General features: G+C 49.0%; 5 protein-coding genes across 5 annotated transcripts; 2 read left to right on the forward strand and 3 right to left on the reverse strand.

Annotated features, from left to right (window-relative positions):
- Nucleotides 1-593: 593 nt before the first annotated feature.
- Nucleotides 594-2,762, forward strand: BJ212DRAFT_1447256 (aldehyde dehydrogenase; the record flags this gene model as incomplete). Its single annotated transcript, XM_041338372.1, has 12 exons — nucleotides 594-760; nucleotides 819-1,049; nucleotides 1,099-1,210; nucleotides 1,261-1,347; nucleotides 1,398-1,449; nucleotides 1,519-1,613; nucleotides 1,661-1,741; nucleotides 1,795-1,984; nucleotides 2,034-2,290; nucleotides 2,344-2,504; nucleotides 2,558-2,616; nucleotides 2,668-2,762. The coding sequence occupies 12 exons, from the start codon at nucleotides 594-596 to the stop codon at nucleotides 2,760-2,762; spliced, it is 1,587 nt and encodes a 528-aa protein (XP_041192558.1).
- A 145-nt stretch (nucleotides 2,763-2,907) lies between these two features.
- On the reverse strand, nucleotides 2,908-3,822 carry BJ212DRAFT_1481396 (Snf7 family; the record flags this gene model as incomplete). The annotated part of the gene is made up of 6 exons (XM_041340248.1): nucleotides 2,908-2,940; nucleotides 2,993-3,099; nucleotides 3,157-3,268; nucleotides 3,320-3,532; nucleotides 3,599-3,703; nucleotides 3,754-3,822. 6 exons carry the CDS (start codon nucleotides 3,820-3,822, stop codon nucleotides 2,908-2,910), a joined length of 639 nt encoding a protein of 212 aa, XP_041192559.1.
- Nucleotides 3,823-4,201: 379 nt separating this feature from the next.
- BJ212DRAFT_1481397 (uncharacterized protein) lies at nucleotides 4,202-5,882 on the reverse strand (the record flags this gene model as incomplete). The annotated part of the gene is made up of 5 exons (XM_041340249.1): nucleotides 4,202-4,588; nucleotides 4,636-5,325; nucleotides 5,384-5,500; nucleotides 5,558-5,659; nucleotides 5,721-5,882. 5 exons carry the CDS (start codon nucleotides 5,880-5,882, stop codon nucleotides 4,202-4,204), a joined length of 1,458 nt encoding a protein of 485 aa, XP_041192560.1.
- Nucleotides 5,883-6,933: 1,051 nt separating this feature from the next.
- Nucleotides 6,934-9,381, reverse strand: BJ212DRAFT_1357628 (homoserine acetyltransferase). The gene is made up of 5 exons (XM_041335782.1): nucleotides 8,475-9,381; nucleotides 8,342-8,422; nucleotides 8,131-8,282; nucleotides 7,680-8,071; nucleotides 6,934-7,452 (listed from the first exon to the last, which is right to left on the reverse strand). Exons 1-5 carry the CDS (start codon nucleotides 9,277-9,279, stop codon nucleotides 7,404-7,406), a joined length of 1,479 nt encoding a protein of 492 aa, XP_041192561.1. The 5' UTR covers nucleotides 9,280-9,381; the 3' UTR covers nucleotides 6,934-7,403.
- Nucleotides 9,382-9,614: 233 nt separating this feature from the next.
- On the forward strand, nucleotides 9,615-13,009 carry BJ212DRAFT_231763 (uncharacterized protein). Its single transcript, XM_041342709.1, has 4 exons — nucleotides 9,615-9,789; nucleotides 9,842-10,015; nucleotides 10,070-12,530; nucleotides 12,613-13,009. The coding sequence occupies exons 2-4, from the start codon at nucleotides 9,944-9,946 to the stop codon at nucleotides 12,771-12,773; spliced, it is 2,694 nt and encodes an 897-aa protein (XP_041192562.1). The 5' UTR covers nucleotides 9,615-9,789; nucleotides 9,842-9,943; the 3' UTR covers nucleotides 12,774-13,009.
- The last annotated feature ends 975 nt before the right edge of the window (nucleotides 13,010-13,984 follow it).

The following is a 13,984-nucleotide window of genomic DNA, read 5'->3' on the forward strand; positions in this document are numbered from 1 at the left end:
GGTTTCGGCTCGTGAACCGGTGTGAGACCATTTGCGGTTGGCTGCTTGGTAAGTTTTTTGGGCCCAATCGTGACTGGGGGTTTCTTGGAAGGGGCCTTTTTAGCATCCTCTGCATCGGATACGCCAGCCTTGGGCCGAGAGCGCTTGGGGGGCGGCGGAGACGCTTCTGGAGAGGCAGCACGCCTCTTGGTACGACTGGGTGTGCGCGCGACAGGTCGGGTTGGTTTTTCGGCTTTAGGTGCTGTTGTCTTTGCAACAGCAGCCTTAATAGCTGCTGCTTTGGGTTCCTCAGGTTTTTGTGAGGCTGCGCGAGCCGATCTGCGGAGAGGTGGGTTGGACATTGGGATTATAGATAACTAAGGATGTGTAAGTCGTAGAAGTATATGCGAGATTAAATATCTGGTCTTGTGGCGATAAAAGTGCCACAGATGGACAATGGAAGTGATGGTTAAGGTGGAAGGGAGTGGACAAGTCCGTCCACAACGACTCCGTGGATGGTATGTAATGGGCTCTGCTTTTCAACAGTAATGCATCACGTGAATTTGACGCGTTAGTGGCGCTCGAATATTTCGCTGCTCGTCTTAGTAAGTACCATGCGTGTAGTAGCGGCAGATGGTATCAAAGTATCCAAGGGTCTCCTCTTTCGGGATCACTACCGACGACCGTCCTTTGTTCAATGGAAAGATCCATCTTCTTCAGCAATCAGGGATCCAGAGAGAATTACCGTGACCAACCCCGCTAACGGGAAACGGTTGTGCACGTATGTTGTTCCTAAGTAATTAATGACATTGTGTGCTCAAGCATCAAATTGAGCGTAGTGTCGATGCAGCATCGTCCGACGAGGTTGAATGGGCCGTGTCTCATGCCCAGACCACGTTTGACTCTGGGATATGGTCAAAGTCTTCGTCAATACATCGCTCGTCTGTCCTGTTGCGACTAGCGGACTCTCTTCAGCGGCGCATCCCTGACATGGCACGAATAGATACTCTGCAAACAGGGAGGCCTATTAGGGAAATGAATGCACAAATGACTCGTCTTCCTGAGTGGCTGTCAGTAGTTATTTCGCGAATTATGACGATGGTCTGACACACTGAGTAGGAGCTATTATGCAGCACTCCTACGCACAAGCCAAGGATTCGTTGCCCCTACTCAAGGGAAGTTGCTTAATTACATTCAACGTGTTCCTCTGGGAGTCGTGGCACAGATCACTGTATGTTTCGTACCATCTCTGACTTGCCACCTCACCGAGGTTTGCTTTAGCCATTTAATCATCCTCTTTTTATTGCCATCAAAAAGATTGCACCAGCTCTTGCCGCTGGCAATAGTGTCATTGTCAAGCCATCTGAGGTTTATAAATTGTGCAGCCCTCTCTTGATATAGCACTCACCCCAAACCAGCTTACTCCCATATCCCTACTGGAGTTTGCAAACCTAACTCAGGAAGCTGGTCGTAAGTACAACCACTCATGGATTGCTTATAGGCTGTTGTGCTTGTACATGTGCTAAAATCATAACGAAGTTCCTGACGGAGTTTTGACTATCCTCCCTGGCTATGGCCACACCACGGGGAAGCAACTCGCAACTCATCCACTCATTCGGAAGGTCGACATCACAGTGCGTCCTTACTCTCATGCACTATCTTCGGCTCACCGTGGATCTAGGCTGGTACCCGGACTGGTCGAGCGCTGGGAGCCATCGTTGGCTCGAACCTCGTGGCCTTTACAGCCGAGCTGGGAGGAAAGGTCAGTACTACATAGTCTATTTTCGAACTGGAGAATTCGCTCACCTCTTAAAGGCCCCGATACTTATCTTTGATGATGCAGATGTTGTTTCTGCTGTCAATGGGGTCGCATTTGCGGCATTCGTTGCATCCGGCCAAACATGTGTCTCGGGAACCCGTATCATCATTCAAGAAAATATCTATGAATCTTTCATGACGGAATTCTTGAAGAAAGTCGAAAGTATCATACAGAGGATGGGTGACCGTGAGTCATGCAACATCCCTTCAGTACACAGGAATGATGTCTCTCGAAGCTATGGACGAAAGATGCTCTATGGGCTCTATTATATCTTCCCACCACCTCAATAGAATCGATGACATGGTAGCACGACGGCAATCAGGAACAATCTTAACGGGTGGTAAGCGAATGCTGGGGAAGTCCCTCCTCGACCATTTCGATTTCTCCTACGGGAGCTTCTACCCGCCTACCGTGATCTCTGATGTTGATGTCAGTCATGAATTATGGCAGGAGGAACTTTTCGGCCCTGTGGTGGTTGTGAAAAAGTTCTCTGTGAGTTATACCATGATGCGAACGAGGTTCTTCGACGCTGAGTTCACCCTCAGACTGAATCCGAGGGAGTTAGACTTGCTAATGCTTCCAAGTACGGACTGGGAGCGGGAGTCTGGACTCAGGATCTGTCAAGAGCACATCGAGTTGCTGCTGATATTGACGCTGGTCTTGTTTGGGTGAACACGCATCACCGCAATGACCCAAGCTCGCCATGGTAAGTGACCCAGCCGATGATTATCATTTCATGATCTCACGGTGGCATGTAAGGGGCGGTATGAAGGAGAGTGGTATAGGTCGGGAAAATGGTATCGAGGCATTGGAAGCTTGTGAGTCTCGCTAGCTCAAAAAATAAATGTTTGGCTCAACATGTTATACAGACTCTCAGAGCAAATCGACCATCGTTAATGTGGCGTCAGCTGATGAGTCTCGAGCAGACGACTGGTTTGGCGGAGAACAGAAGAGATATGGCTAATATGATGTTCGTGACGTAGCAGATTATCTTGACATTCTCTATGAAATGGTGGTATGCGTAGGATCTACTAGTGTACATTATTACCGCAGGATACATGTTTACTCGTCTTTAAGGAGACATGCACAATACAAACTTCGAAAGCCCATCAAGTTGTCTTAACGGCCTCCTTTGTGGTTGGCTATCCAACCAAGTTGAGTTAAACATGTCAATGGGTTGATTGTTGGACATACCTCGCTTATCTCTACAGGAGTCTCATCAACGAAGTCCGGGACCTTATTGAGGTCTGAAAGATACGAGGGACCTTCTTCCTCTTCCTCAAGCTGTAAGGCATCCAATTCTGTGATAATTATGACGTTTCGAAATAACCGAGATGAAAAGCCATGTGTGTACGTACCAGCCTCAAGATCTGCCTCGTCAATCTCATCTGGAACGGCATATGACCGGCCCAGTGATTCTTGTATCTCGTTCGCCTGTTCCAGAAGCTCTTCCATATCATAATGCATATTCTGAAAGTAATGAATGAGCTCCTTGATGGCAGCATAGAACATGAGACACACCTCAATCTTGTCGATATCAATCTTTCCGTACTGTTTACGTATCTCCTTGTTCGCCAGTTTCATGGCATCCACAGTGGCCATCGTATTCCGTAGGTTATCAGTGGTGAGGGCAGCGGACTCCATATTGAATGTTTGCTGCTGGAGCTGGTTCAGTTGCCCTTCATAGAGCTTCTTCTGCTGCAGTACTCTCAAAGCTCGCTGTTGGATCGCATTCTGTGTCGTGCACACATATGACACAATTGATTAGCAAGCGCAGCACCAGGCGAGGTGTTCACGCACTTTACCAGGTCCACTGCGCAATTTGCTCATTTGCTCCTTATAGCGAAAGAGCTCTCCATCTAACTTCTTGATCTTTACTTCTACGGAGGCAACGCGCGCATCTGTCTGATGTCAGTGAGTTAGCCTGAGCTCCATTTTGACGACAGCCTACTCACTGCATTGATGGCATCCTGGAGCGTCGATTTTGGCTTCTTGCTTGAAGAAGAGCCAAATATGCGATTCATGGTCAACTATGTACAGGTGGTAAAAGTAAAATTGAAGGAGATTTAGCACTACGTAGTGGTTTGGTACTTCGACCTGAAGGTATAGTAATATCCAAAAGTGGTATGTGGAAATTCCTCGTACAGAGTTCCCGGGGTCTGCATGCGACCTGCCAAGCGTCTCGGTAGTGACAAGGCCCCAGACTTTCAATGTATTAAACTTCTTCTATCTCTAACTGTACAATGGCACCGGTATTTGCTCGCATGCGTGCAAAATAATCTTCACTGAAGTGCATAAAATATTCTGTGAGATATCCGACGTAGTACAACCCATTAATGACCTTCGTACACAATCTAATTTAACAGGAGACATTCCAATGCCAGCTTCGAAGCCACATGCGTTTCAAGATCTACCCATTCCAAGCAAATTTCCAAGAGGGCTCGCAGAAAGGAGGGCAATAACCAGTTCTCCAGTAACAGGTGCGGTGATGGGTTCGTCTGCTGACCCATAGGATAGAACCTGCCGTTGCCGAGTGTACTCCACTCCCACCTCGAACGGGAACTGGATGTCTGGACGCCAAAATTCCCAAAACTTCTTGAGGTCCACCAAATTCGCTTCAATGTTCCGACCGTACATCCAATGCGCACTGACGCATCCCTCGAACCACCGCTCGGCACGTCCGTATACGTACGAAATGATCCACTCCCGGGCACTCTCGATTCTACTGGACTCATTCATCATGTCGTAGATGGCATTGCGCAATTGTCTTTGGCGATCCCAGGAAATGGGCTCGTTCAAGATCGGCCGGTTGATGAGCCAGAGTGGCATGCGCGCACATGACCAAAGTGGAGCGCGGAATGAGTGCTCCCACCCGTGCAAAGCACGAGCTCGATATCCGAACCGGGAGTACGAAGTTCCCCATCTTTATTTGGCAGGAACCGAACGAGGAAACGATACATCTGCATGTCACCATGACAGATGCCAAATTTCCTGTTTTGCAGAATCGAATAGGCCTCCTCCCTCGCTGCGCGAGAGAGCGTTCCTGGGATATAGAATCCTCCGATATGATGTGGGATTATACTGGTCAGCCGTCTGAAGGTTTCTCTAGCTTGCACCATGTCTTCTATTGTTAGTAGCGGATTATCTGCAAATCCTGTGTCGCGGGCTCGAGCGATGATATCCTCATTGCCACCACAAAGGCGTTTAACGCGCCAGCACAGTGCTGTTAGATAATCAGCGTTAGTGGATAGTGCATATTGTGGGATCATTGTATCCAACGGTGGCTCGTTAAACGGGCGCGATAAAATCAACGGCGAAAACCCGTCAGGGTTTTGGTGTTGCTCTCCTTCCTGTAGGAGGGCACTGTATACGGAGGTGTCGATGCCTGTACCAAGAAGGTCGGTGCAAATCAAGCTTCCACGGGTGTTGAACAACTTCAACAGCAGGTCGGCCAGCTTGCTACAGACTTTGAGCTCCTCGTCGGGCCCAAGGGTGGGCCACACATCCTGAAGATTCTCCCCGGGTACCTGTGCGCAAAGAAGTACAATGTAGCAGAGCTACTGTCGAGCAGTCGGCACACGATACCTTTTCCATGAGGACTACCTCAGCTCCGATGTCATTGGGTAGGAGGTCCTGGTACCCATAGATTTTGGGCACCTCGATCTTCAAGGACGAATTTCTGACAGCGGCCATCATGCCTAACTGTTGGGAGTGGGTAAGTACGTGCGGCCCATTAGTGGGCACTTTTGTGTGGCGCACCACAGCCTGCGTTGTTAGCCTCTCGCGTCCGCGAGGAAAATATGCCATCATGGTGTATGGTCCAAGAGGTAAGGAGGTGCGTTCAAACGTAATCTGAATCATCTGTGCACCATCCGGAGCAATGGTGAGGTTCGGATGGTTATTTGGAAACAATCAACCTGACCTTTTCTCCAGCCCATTTGACGTCTTCGACGTTCGCTACTACTGGGGTTGGCACCTTCGGGGGCCGTCTACCTGTCACTTTGACAGGATGCTGCTTCACTGCAGCGGCGGCGGCGAATTTCTTCAGCGCGGGGACGTTGACTTGGGGAAAAAAGGTGGACATTGCGGTGAGGGAAGCCAACCTCGGACAAGTATTTTATACCGCTGGATAACACGAGGTGGTCAGTCAGTTAATTAATTTTTTCTGCCAACATGCTGGTACGTCGTAAAGGGAATCAAATAACGCGTTTTGTCGAGAAAGGCTGACGCCCAGTGTTTTGTTGTCGGAGGCCGCGTAATGCTGGAAGTATATGTGGCAAGGCGTGGCTTTTCTCCTGTGCTAACTTGGTTAATTTCATATGGTAAAACAAATTGCTTCAAACTTCGCAACCTTGAACCCTTTGCTGGTCGTCCAATGGCTTGTCAGCTATTCCACCCAGAAAATTGTTGCTCCAAAATGTACCTTATTTTAAACTCCATGGACCCCCCGGTATTCCGACAAAACCCTGGGTTATTACAAGGCGGGCGGTGCTGTGCCGTCTGAATAATAAGTCCCTTACCTCTCGTTCCACTAGTGTGCGCCGCACCCCGAATCCAATTTTTGCCTAAGACCAAGGGGGCCCAGAGAGAAGAGGAAATTTGCGGCGCCATCCAACGCCCCACCTCTTATCTTCTCCATAATCATATAATTCATCAACAGACGTAAACCGAAATGCTTCCGCTTTCGCTTAGTGTCTGCATGTTTCCGGGCCTTGCCTCCTCACGGACGAGCTCACCGTGATTTTTATCACTATTTTATGGCACTCAACTGATGCGCTACACAAACTTAACTTTGTTTCCTCCTCAAAAAGTTCATATCTGATTTGCTTGTATTTTGATGCTCCGAAAATTAGGCAGAACCCTCGGTCACCATGCTCTGATTAACTTCATAACGTGTGTGGGCAGTGCAGACAAGCCAACGCTGCCGGGGGGTTATTATTCTAGTCCCAAACATTACAGCCGTTTGCAGAATTGCTAATTCCAAAAAAGAAAACATAAGTTGGCAAGATGTCAGACCAACGAACTTCAACGTCCGATAATCAATCGTGTTCCTACCATGAGACGTTACACACCCAAAAAATTCATAGTATCTGGTCGGACATTGTAATTCAAACAACGTTGTCCTACTTTATTTTGGACGATTGGCCTAGTATTCTGCAAATGGCTAATTATTTTACAATTCCCTCCGTGCGCCCACAGTCGCCACCTTCAAAGTTAAACTTTATTCCCAAGATCGACGAGGAGCAAGCCCGACCAATAGCTCCACTAATCTAACTCGGATTGGCATGCAGTATGTAGCACTGTGGCACTTGCGTTTGGGCATATTGAATCATTGAGGACCCGCGTGCGATCAGCGCCACGGCATGCCAACATGCCACACTGGTACTTAGCTCCATAGCCAACACAAAATTTAAGTTAGCGTGTGGGGCCGTGAGTATTAGAAGTTGAAGAAGTCAATGCCACATTGATCATGACCCGAATATTAAGACAGTTAGTAGGACTGACATAAGTACTCCCTGAGGACTCTAGAACTGCTTAGAAGTACCCTCATAGCTCACGAACGTTGCACCGATCAAATGGCACGATACGAAAACATCGGACGAGGTCAGGATAGGAACCCCCTGACCGCCCCTCCAACGTTCAATACATCAAGTCTGTGGGTAAAAAAACGGAATGCGGGCGGTCAGTAAACCAATCTAACAGAAACGCGACGTTTGGAAAATAAAACAATAGGCGACGCAATCTGCAATAACAGTGCAATTGGCCCCGCAAAGCGGTGCACGAAGGAAGCACCACGAAGGTTGGAACTCTGATTGGGGAGGCTATGCAAGACCGGGCCACCGCACAGCCACCCAATGAAAAGTGAAGGACTGCCACTCACAAAAAGGTATCATGTCCCCAGACCCCACCGAGCTCAAAGTAGCTGACTTGCGTACTGCCAGCCATACGAAGTGCATCGACGAGCTCACGCTGCTGCTCGACTGGGAAAAGGATATCGCTCTGGACCCCAAGTACCAGAATGGGTATCGATTTAAGCGGCTCAAGGCCAGCAGCAAGCTCGGGAAAGTGAGGTGCGTAGTGCAATGGTGGCGGATGAGATTTAGACGGCACTAGAGATTGCCGAGAAGATGACGTTGAGGGTGATGGCGGAGCATGTGTTGCAGGGGTCATTGCGAGTTCTTGAAGAGCAGGGAGGGTAAGGTCAAAGAGATCCATTGCCTTTGAGATGTAAAGGAGAGAATTGGCATCATATTTCAGGCAGAATTGCTCTCCCTACATGATAATTTTCGGTGAGTTTAACCGGAAGGTGACCGAGGTGGGTAGGCACTGACCTGATGGTCTAAATAGGTTTCGATGAGGAAGTCAGGACATAGTGTCGGCGACCGCAACGGAGGCAGACTCTGTCCATCTTTCAGTTCCCGAAGTTTCCTTCCAAATCGTTGGTCCCATTCAGGACCTGAGCGATATGTTATGGTCGCTATTTCTGCACGACCAACAATTGTAGCTTTATGATATGAACCGTGGAACTAAACGGAAACTTACGACGAGCTAATTTCATCCCTGTGTGTGGTGGTAGACCATCGTAATAAGAGCCATTGTTCCAATTTGGATCGGCCATGAGAACTAATGTGACATTCAGCAAGGAAATATATTGCAAGATGCCCGAACAACAGACCGCTTCGTTGAGCATGACGCATTGCAATGCTGCCTGGACTGCTCCTTGCGGTACCACTAATGCTCACTATCTTGCCCACACGATCTGGGAAGAGCCATCCTGCAGCAAGACTTTGCATCCCGCCCATGGATGAACCAACACTGGCATACAACTTCTGCACGCCCAGATGGTCCAGCAGCTTAAATTGGGCCTGCACCATGTCAAAGATAGATAGGATGGGGAATCGAGTTGCGTATCGTTGACCTTCTGGATCGAGCGAGGAAGGACCTGTGGAACCATAGCATCCTCCCAGCACGTTTGTGCATATTACGAAAAACTGATTGGTGTCGAGTGCACGACCTGGGCCAATGAATTTTTCCCACCAGCCCTCTGTTGGGTTAAGCTCCGTAGAGGCGGCATGCGAAGATGCAGAGAGACCAGTATGGAGTAAAATCACGTTATCCCGCGATGGAGAGAGAGCGCCCCATGTTTCATAGGCGATGTCAAACGACGGTAATGTGGACCCATACGTCAGTTCAAGCGGATACTGATGGTGGTACGTATTATATGAGAGTGGATTAGGGCGAGCATAGGGAGGTTCCGGACCACTGTCGCTTGATGATGCTCGTGTGCCTGTCTGTGAATAACGGTAGAACGAGGAAGCTAATATCTTAGATTCACGAGCTGCATGAGCATCGACGCAAGGAAAAGATGGTATTGCTGTGGTTGCGCATGTTGCCTGATGTCGCAGAGAAGTTACGGTAAGACTGCTCAGACGGTGCGGAAGTGCTCTGAGTCTGAATGAATTTCTGGCTATCAAATTCATGGTAGTCAGATGTGCGAAGTAGACATGAAAGTGCTATACGATGCTCATGGACTGCTCGAGGAGTTGTCAGCTGAACGCTGAGCGCTGAGCCACGAGTTCCATAAGATGACATCGATGAGAAACAATCACGCAACAATCACATGCACGTGCACCTAACCCTAGACTAGGGTCTGTCCTAATTTGGTTGTTTGCAAAACTGCAACATCGCATTGAAACCCTTCAAGTCCGGGACCGTGACCTGTCTTGAATTTTCGTGGTGGTCCGACGGTGTGTGTGTGTCGTGTGCAAGCAAGTAGAGGACTGGTCGAGACAACGTGTAGCTGTCTTCTTTTCCGAGTTACGGTAAGTAATAGTTTCGTTCCGTTTCAATCCGTTCTCGCACATGCCTTGCTCACAACACGTGCTTGACTTGTCTTTAGCTCGTCCGTCCTCACTCCGCGACTGACTTACCAGTCCAAAATTTCCAGAGACGGTCACTCTCCAACTTAGGTCAAAGTCAAAAAGCATCTTGTATGTTATCCCCTAATTTAATATTCTTGTTTCAGAATTGATACTTGCACAGCTTAGCCCAAAACGAGGCCCGACTTCCGTTTTCTGGAGTTGCAGTAGCTGATGGTGGTTCCACCATCAAACGCACAAAGAAAAGTTTGCGCATTTTTGCACCATGACCGCTCTTGCCCTTGCCTCATCGTCTCTTGAGCCTGGAATCGGTCGTCCTGCACGAAAGGAAAACAGGGTGCGCTCGCCTATTTCAGTCTTCCACACATGAGCTTATACATGGAGTCATCAGATCGTTGCTTTCTTTCGCTCTCGCTCTCGTTCTCGCTCCAGACCCCACGCCAAATCGACTGTCAGTTCAAGTGCTGCGCAATCCACGACGGATGTACCAACCCTGCCTATGGTGCCTGCCTCTAAGCTTCGCATCAGTCATGTGCGTTCCACCAGTCTGGCGTACGAACCAGGACATGCAGCCCACGCAAGTCCGTCCGCTTCAGCAAGTCAGTCAAATTTTAAGCCAGGCACGCATACTTCGACACGCCCGATATCATCCACGACCACTGCCACACACTCCACAATCACCCCTCTTCCTTCCGACTCTATCAGACGAAGACAAAGATTATCGCATCGTGTTTACTCGCACGATTACACCCAAGGAGAAGATCTCGATCAACAGGCCAACGAAGATCAGCTCGCATCTCAAGAGGATCACGGTCGTGCAACTCGTTCAAGCACCCCCTCTTCTCTCAATCAGCGCGGGAAGTTAGAGCTGCGCTCCATTTTTGGCATTGCCCTGTCACGGAAGTCATCGCTGGCCAACCCGTCCCGAAAACCGTCACCAGGATCTTCTGACCGCAAAGTATCATCTTCATCCCTCTCTCAAAAGGAAGCTGAGAACATACCCTCTCGCAAACGATCATTCAGGCTCAACTCTAGACCAAACACTCCAAAGTCTACTGATGAATCGCGCGTTACGAAAACATCCACTGGCACCATACCCACTCCCTCCAATCCTCTCCCATTGTCCGCCTCTCCCCGCAGACTTTCATTTGGATTGGCCTCAAGTTCTCGTACACATACGCATACGCCAATGACATCATCGGGCCACCTTCCCCTAGCTCTCCCGTCACGTCACAAACGACACTCTGTCGGATCTCATGACACTGCTCATGACAGTGCCGTTGCGTTACCCGATGACCGTTCGGACAGCGCTCTTACTTTGTCAAGTCATACAAACACTAGATCCAATTCAAAGACCAGTGCCTCTACCCTTAGCCGCTTCGGAAAATCCCGCAAAGGCAAGGAACATGAACGTGATACCAGCAGTTCGAAACTGCGGTCACAAGCGCGAAAGACACCTCGCTTGGATGACTCGCGCCCTAGTATTTTTGGCTCGCTTTCGGAGGAGACATCCCCCATCATCAACTTATCCCCGCCGCCACCGCAAATCGACTCGCGCGACCAGTATGACCTCGGTGGTCTCGTGGTGTCGCTATTGCCCACGGTAGAGTCTATGTCTGAAGAAGATGCAGTGGAACAGCCTCTGATTTGTGCACCGCAAGCAAGACCAGCCATACCGCAAATCATTCATACCCCGCCGACTCCACAAAGAACAGCAGAATTAGATTCTCCAGTGCGACCTGCTACCACACCACCAACGGTGAGCGGAGGACAGGGGAAAGCGCGTGAAGTTCTGCTCAGCAAGGATCCGATCACTGTTCACAGCGAGCTTCCAAAGTTGCATGCACGGGCAGCTCTGAGCCCCGGTTCCGACGGAGATCCTGCATACAACCGCATGCGTAGCAGATTCCCACCCCGGTTGTTCGGGGGCAAAGATTTATCCAGAGAAAGCAAGAAGCAGAAACCCGGTGGTCGGCATGATCCCCCTGGAGCCGTCGGTCTTCCGCGAAATATGACCAACCGTCGCATCAAACATGGAAGCTTTGACTTTGAGAGACCCGTCTCTGGTCTCAACAGGAGTAGCTCAACAGTCGATGCATCGCTAGTGAAAGGCGAGGGGTTAACACAATCTGGCAAAACTGGCGCTACCGCTCATCGATCGACAGCCTTAGAACGAACGGCATCATCATCATCTGATCGTACAGGGAAGTCGCAAAAATTCGCGTACCATCCCACCCGAGCCGACTCCCCCATTCTTGCCCAGCTCTCTGCTAGCCATACGGGCGAAACCTCGGTGGTTTCCTTCTCATCCGCATCCGCCTCTGCACAGTCGAAGTCGACGGGAAAGTCTGCCCCTGGTCCCGGACAATCATCCAGTTGGGGACGCGCATCAGGTAGACGAACTCAACGCACGTCGCACGGACCGTTCCCCTTCGAGCCGGCTTCATCAGTTTCAAGTTCTCCTTTACCGAGCTCCTCTACACTGCCCCCCCATCCGTCATCCCCTCATCAACAAGAGTTTGACATACCAGAAGGACCTGCCTCATTGCCCCCCAGCTCTCCTCTGCGGTGTGAGTTGGGGATTGGGGGAGGTTTTATACGCGACAAGAGTCAAAGTGCTCGTGGCCGCGTGCAACAAATATACGAGCCAGGCGGCGAGAAGAAGGGCAAAGGCCGCTCACTCGATCTTAAACTTGGTTTATCTTGGGCACCTAATCGCGTCCGTCAAGAAGCCGTTATACATGGATCTCTCCTTTCGCAAAAGCAAGAGGAGGAGCGTAATCGGGGGAAGGATGTCACAAAAGTCTTTGAGAACGTACTCTCTGAATCCGGATTCGAAGCGTTCAAGAAGTGTTAGTACTACTTTACGCCTCTATATGTTATCTTGTTACTTTTGATCATTTTGTCTGACCATGATGTTATCTCCTTATGCAGATGTTCACCGATTTGACGCGCACGTGATACCCCTAAAAGGGCCTCGGGGACTCCTAGCGCGTGTTGAAAAATTACTCACTGCCTCGTCGGTATCACAGACAGAAAAGGTGGAACTGCTGGACCAGTTCGCTCGATTCGTGGAGGGGCATAGCGAAGTCTAATGGATAATATCACGTCATGTCATGGGGATTTATGGGTTTTGAGATGAGTGACCCTTTTCATAATACACTTTTCGTTATGGCTTCACGCTTCGTATACGACGCATTACCCTTATTATTCCACATCCTGTGCAACGCCCTTTTTATCATTTTATATTTCACGCATTCAACTCACGCAGGTGTTTATGTCTTTCGTCACGTTCTACACGCATTTTCCGTATTGATTCGTTGTCATATGTTTTTATGCTATGATTCTATTTGCAGTGATTTACGAGTTACATCCTACCAGCTCAGTTTAATGGAAGTTTTCAAGTTATCGTACCCCTACTACGGGTCCTTTGTGCGTTTTTGCTGTGGGCCACTAGCAAGTTCAAGTTCAAGTTCAAGTTCAGAGATACGGCGAGACGGATGATTATCAAATTCAAGCTATGTACACCAAAGAATACATATTCATATTCTTTGTAAATGGAAGATGTCACCCCACAGCTTGCACGTAGAGGAGCATGTCCAGCCTAATACCACAGCGAGGGAGAAACGATGCTGACAGTCTGAACTCTATATGTCCTTGATCTGCGGTTGCTTCGAGGCTTTGATACTCGAGTGGAGCCTTGTTACAAGCACCGTGGGAAGGGGGCAGCTGTGCTGAAATTTGAATCTCTTGCATTGTTTCCCCCCTATAGCTGCCCCGTAATGTGGCAGCTCATCTTCCAATTTGTTATGAGCTGCAACTACAACAAGCTTGTCACTCGCACTCTCTTTGTGCTGTGCAAGTCAAGCTTGAATATCTGCAAGTTTTAATTGTGACCAGAATACTCACCCATCTAGATCCAGGGGATCCAGCCATCAGGGTCCTCTCTGAAGATATGGGTTTCTTTGTCGAACTCTATAAGCACCAGTGAGTTCAGAGAGTCAATATGAGAATGAGAACATGCCTGCAAATATCTCTGAGCAAAAATCTGGTTCAAGATGATTTCCTAGAGGTCTTTCAAAGAGTTTGAAATGTGTTGCCATAAAGTCTGAGGCTGTTCAAAAAACAACAGTCCACTGCCATATCCGCAGTACTACTAGCCCGGATCCTATCCTGAAATATCACAGGTCATATGAAGAATTTCCTTTCAGAAATGTGTCATCAGAAGGCAGGGGAAGGCTGTGACAACATATGGCCAAGATATGCTGCAAATTCTGCAGCAGTATCTCCAGTAAATGATCTTTAA

This window comes from Suillus subaureus (genome assembly GCF_016647635.1).
Source record: "Suillus subaureus strain MN1 chromosome Unknown BJ212scaffold_18, whole genome shotgun sequence".
Lineage (NCBI taxonomy): Eukaryota > Fungi > Basidiomycota > Agaricomycetes > Boletales > Suillaceae > Suillus > Suillus subaureus.

What these genes read in the sequence shown, in the direction of transcription:
- BJ212DRAFT_1357628 (XM_041335782.1), bottom strand. Translation starts at nt 9,279, where the DNA reads ATGAATTTGATAGCCAGAAATTCATTCAGACTCAGAGCACTTCCGCAC. An exon ending in GCGTCATGCTCAACGAAGCG is followed by an intron (nt 8,423 to 8,474) that starts GTCTGTTGTTCG and finishes ATGTCACATTAG; the next exon opens with TTCTCATGGCCGATCCAAAT. An exon ending in AGGGATGAAATTAGCTCGTC is followed by an intron (nt 8,283 to 8,341) that starts GTAAGTTTCCGT and finishes TTGGTCGTGCAG; the next exon opens with AAATAGCGACCATAACATAT.
- BJ212DRAFT_231763 (XM_041342709.1), top strand. Translation starts at nt 9,944, where the DNA reads ATGACCGCTCTTGCCCTTGCCTCATCGTCTCTTGAGCCTGGAATCGGT. An exon ending in CTGCACGAAAGGAAAACAGG is followed by an intron (nt 10,016 to 10,069) that starts GTGCGCTCGCCT and finishes TGGAGTCATCAG; the next exon opens with ATCGTTGCTTTCTTTCGCTC. An exon ending in ATTCGAAGCGTTCAAGAAGT is followed by an intron (nt 12,531 to 12,612) that starts GTTAGTACTACT and finishes CTCCTTATGCAG; the next exon opens with ATGTTCACCGATTTGACGCG.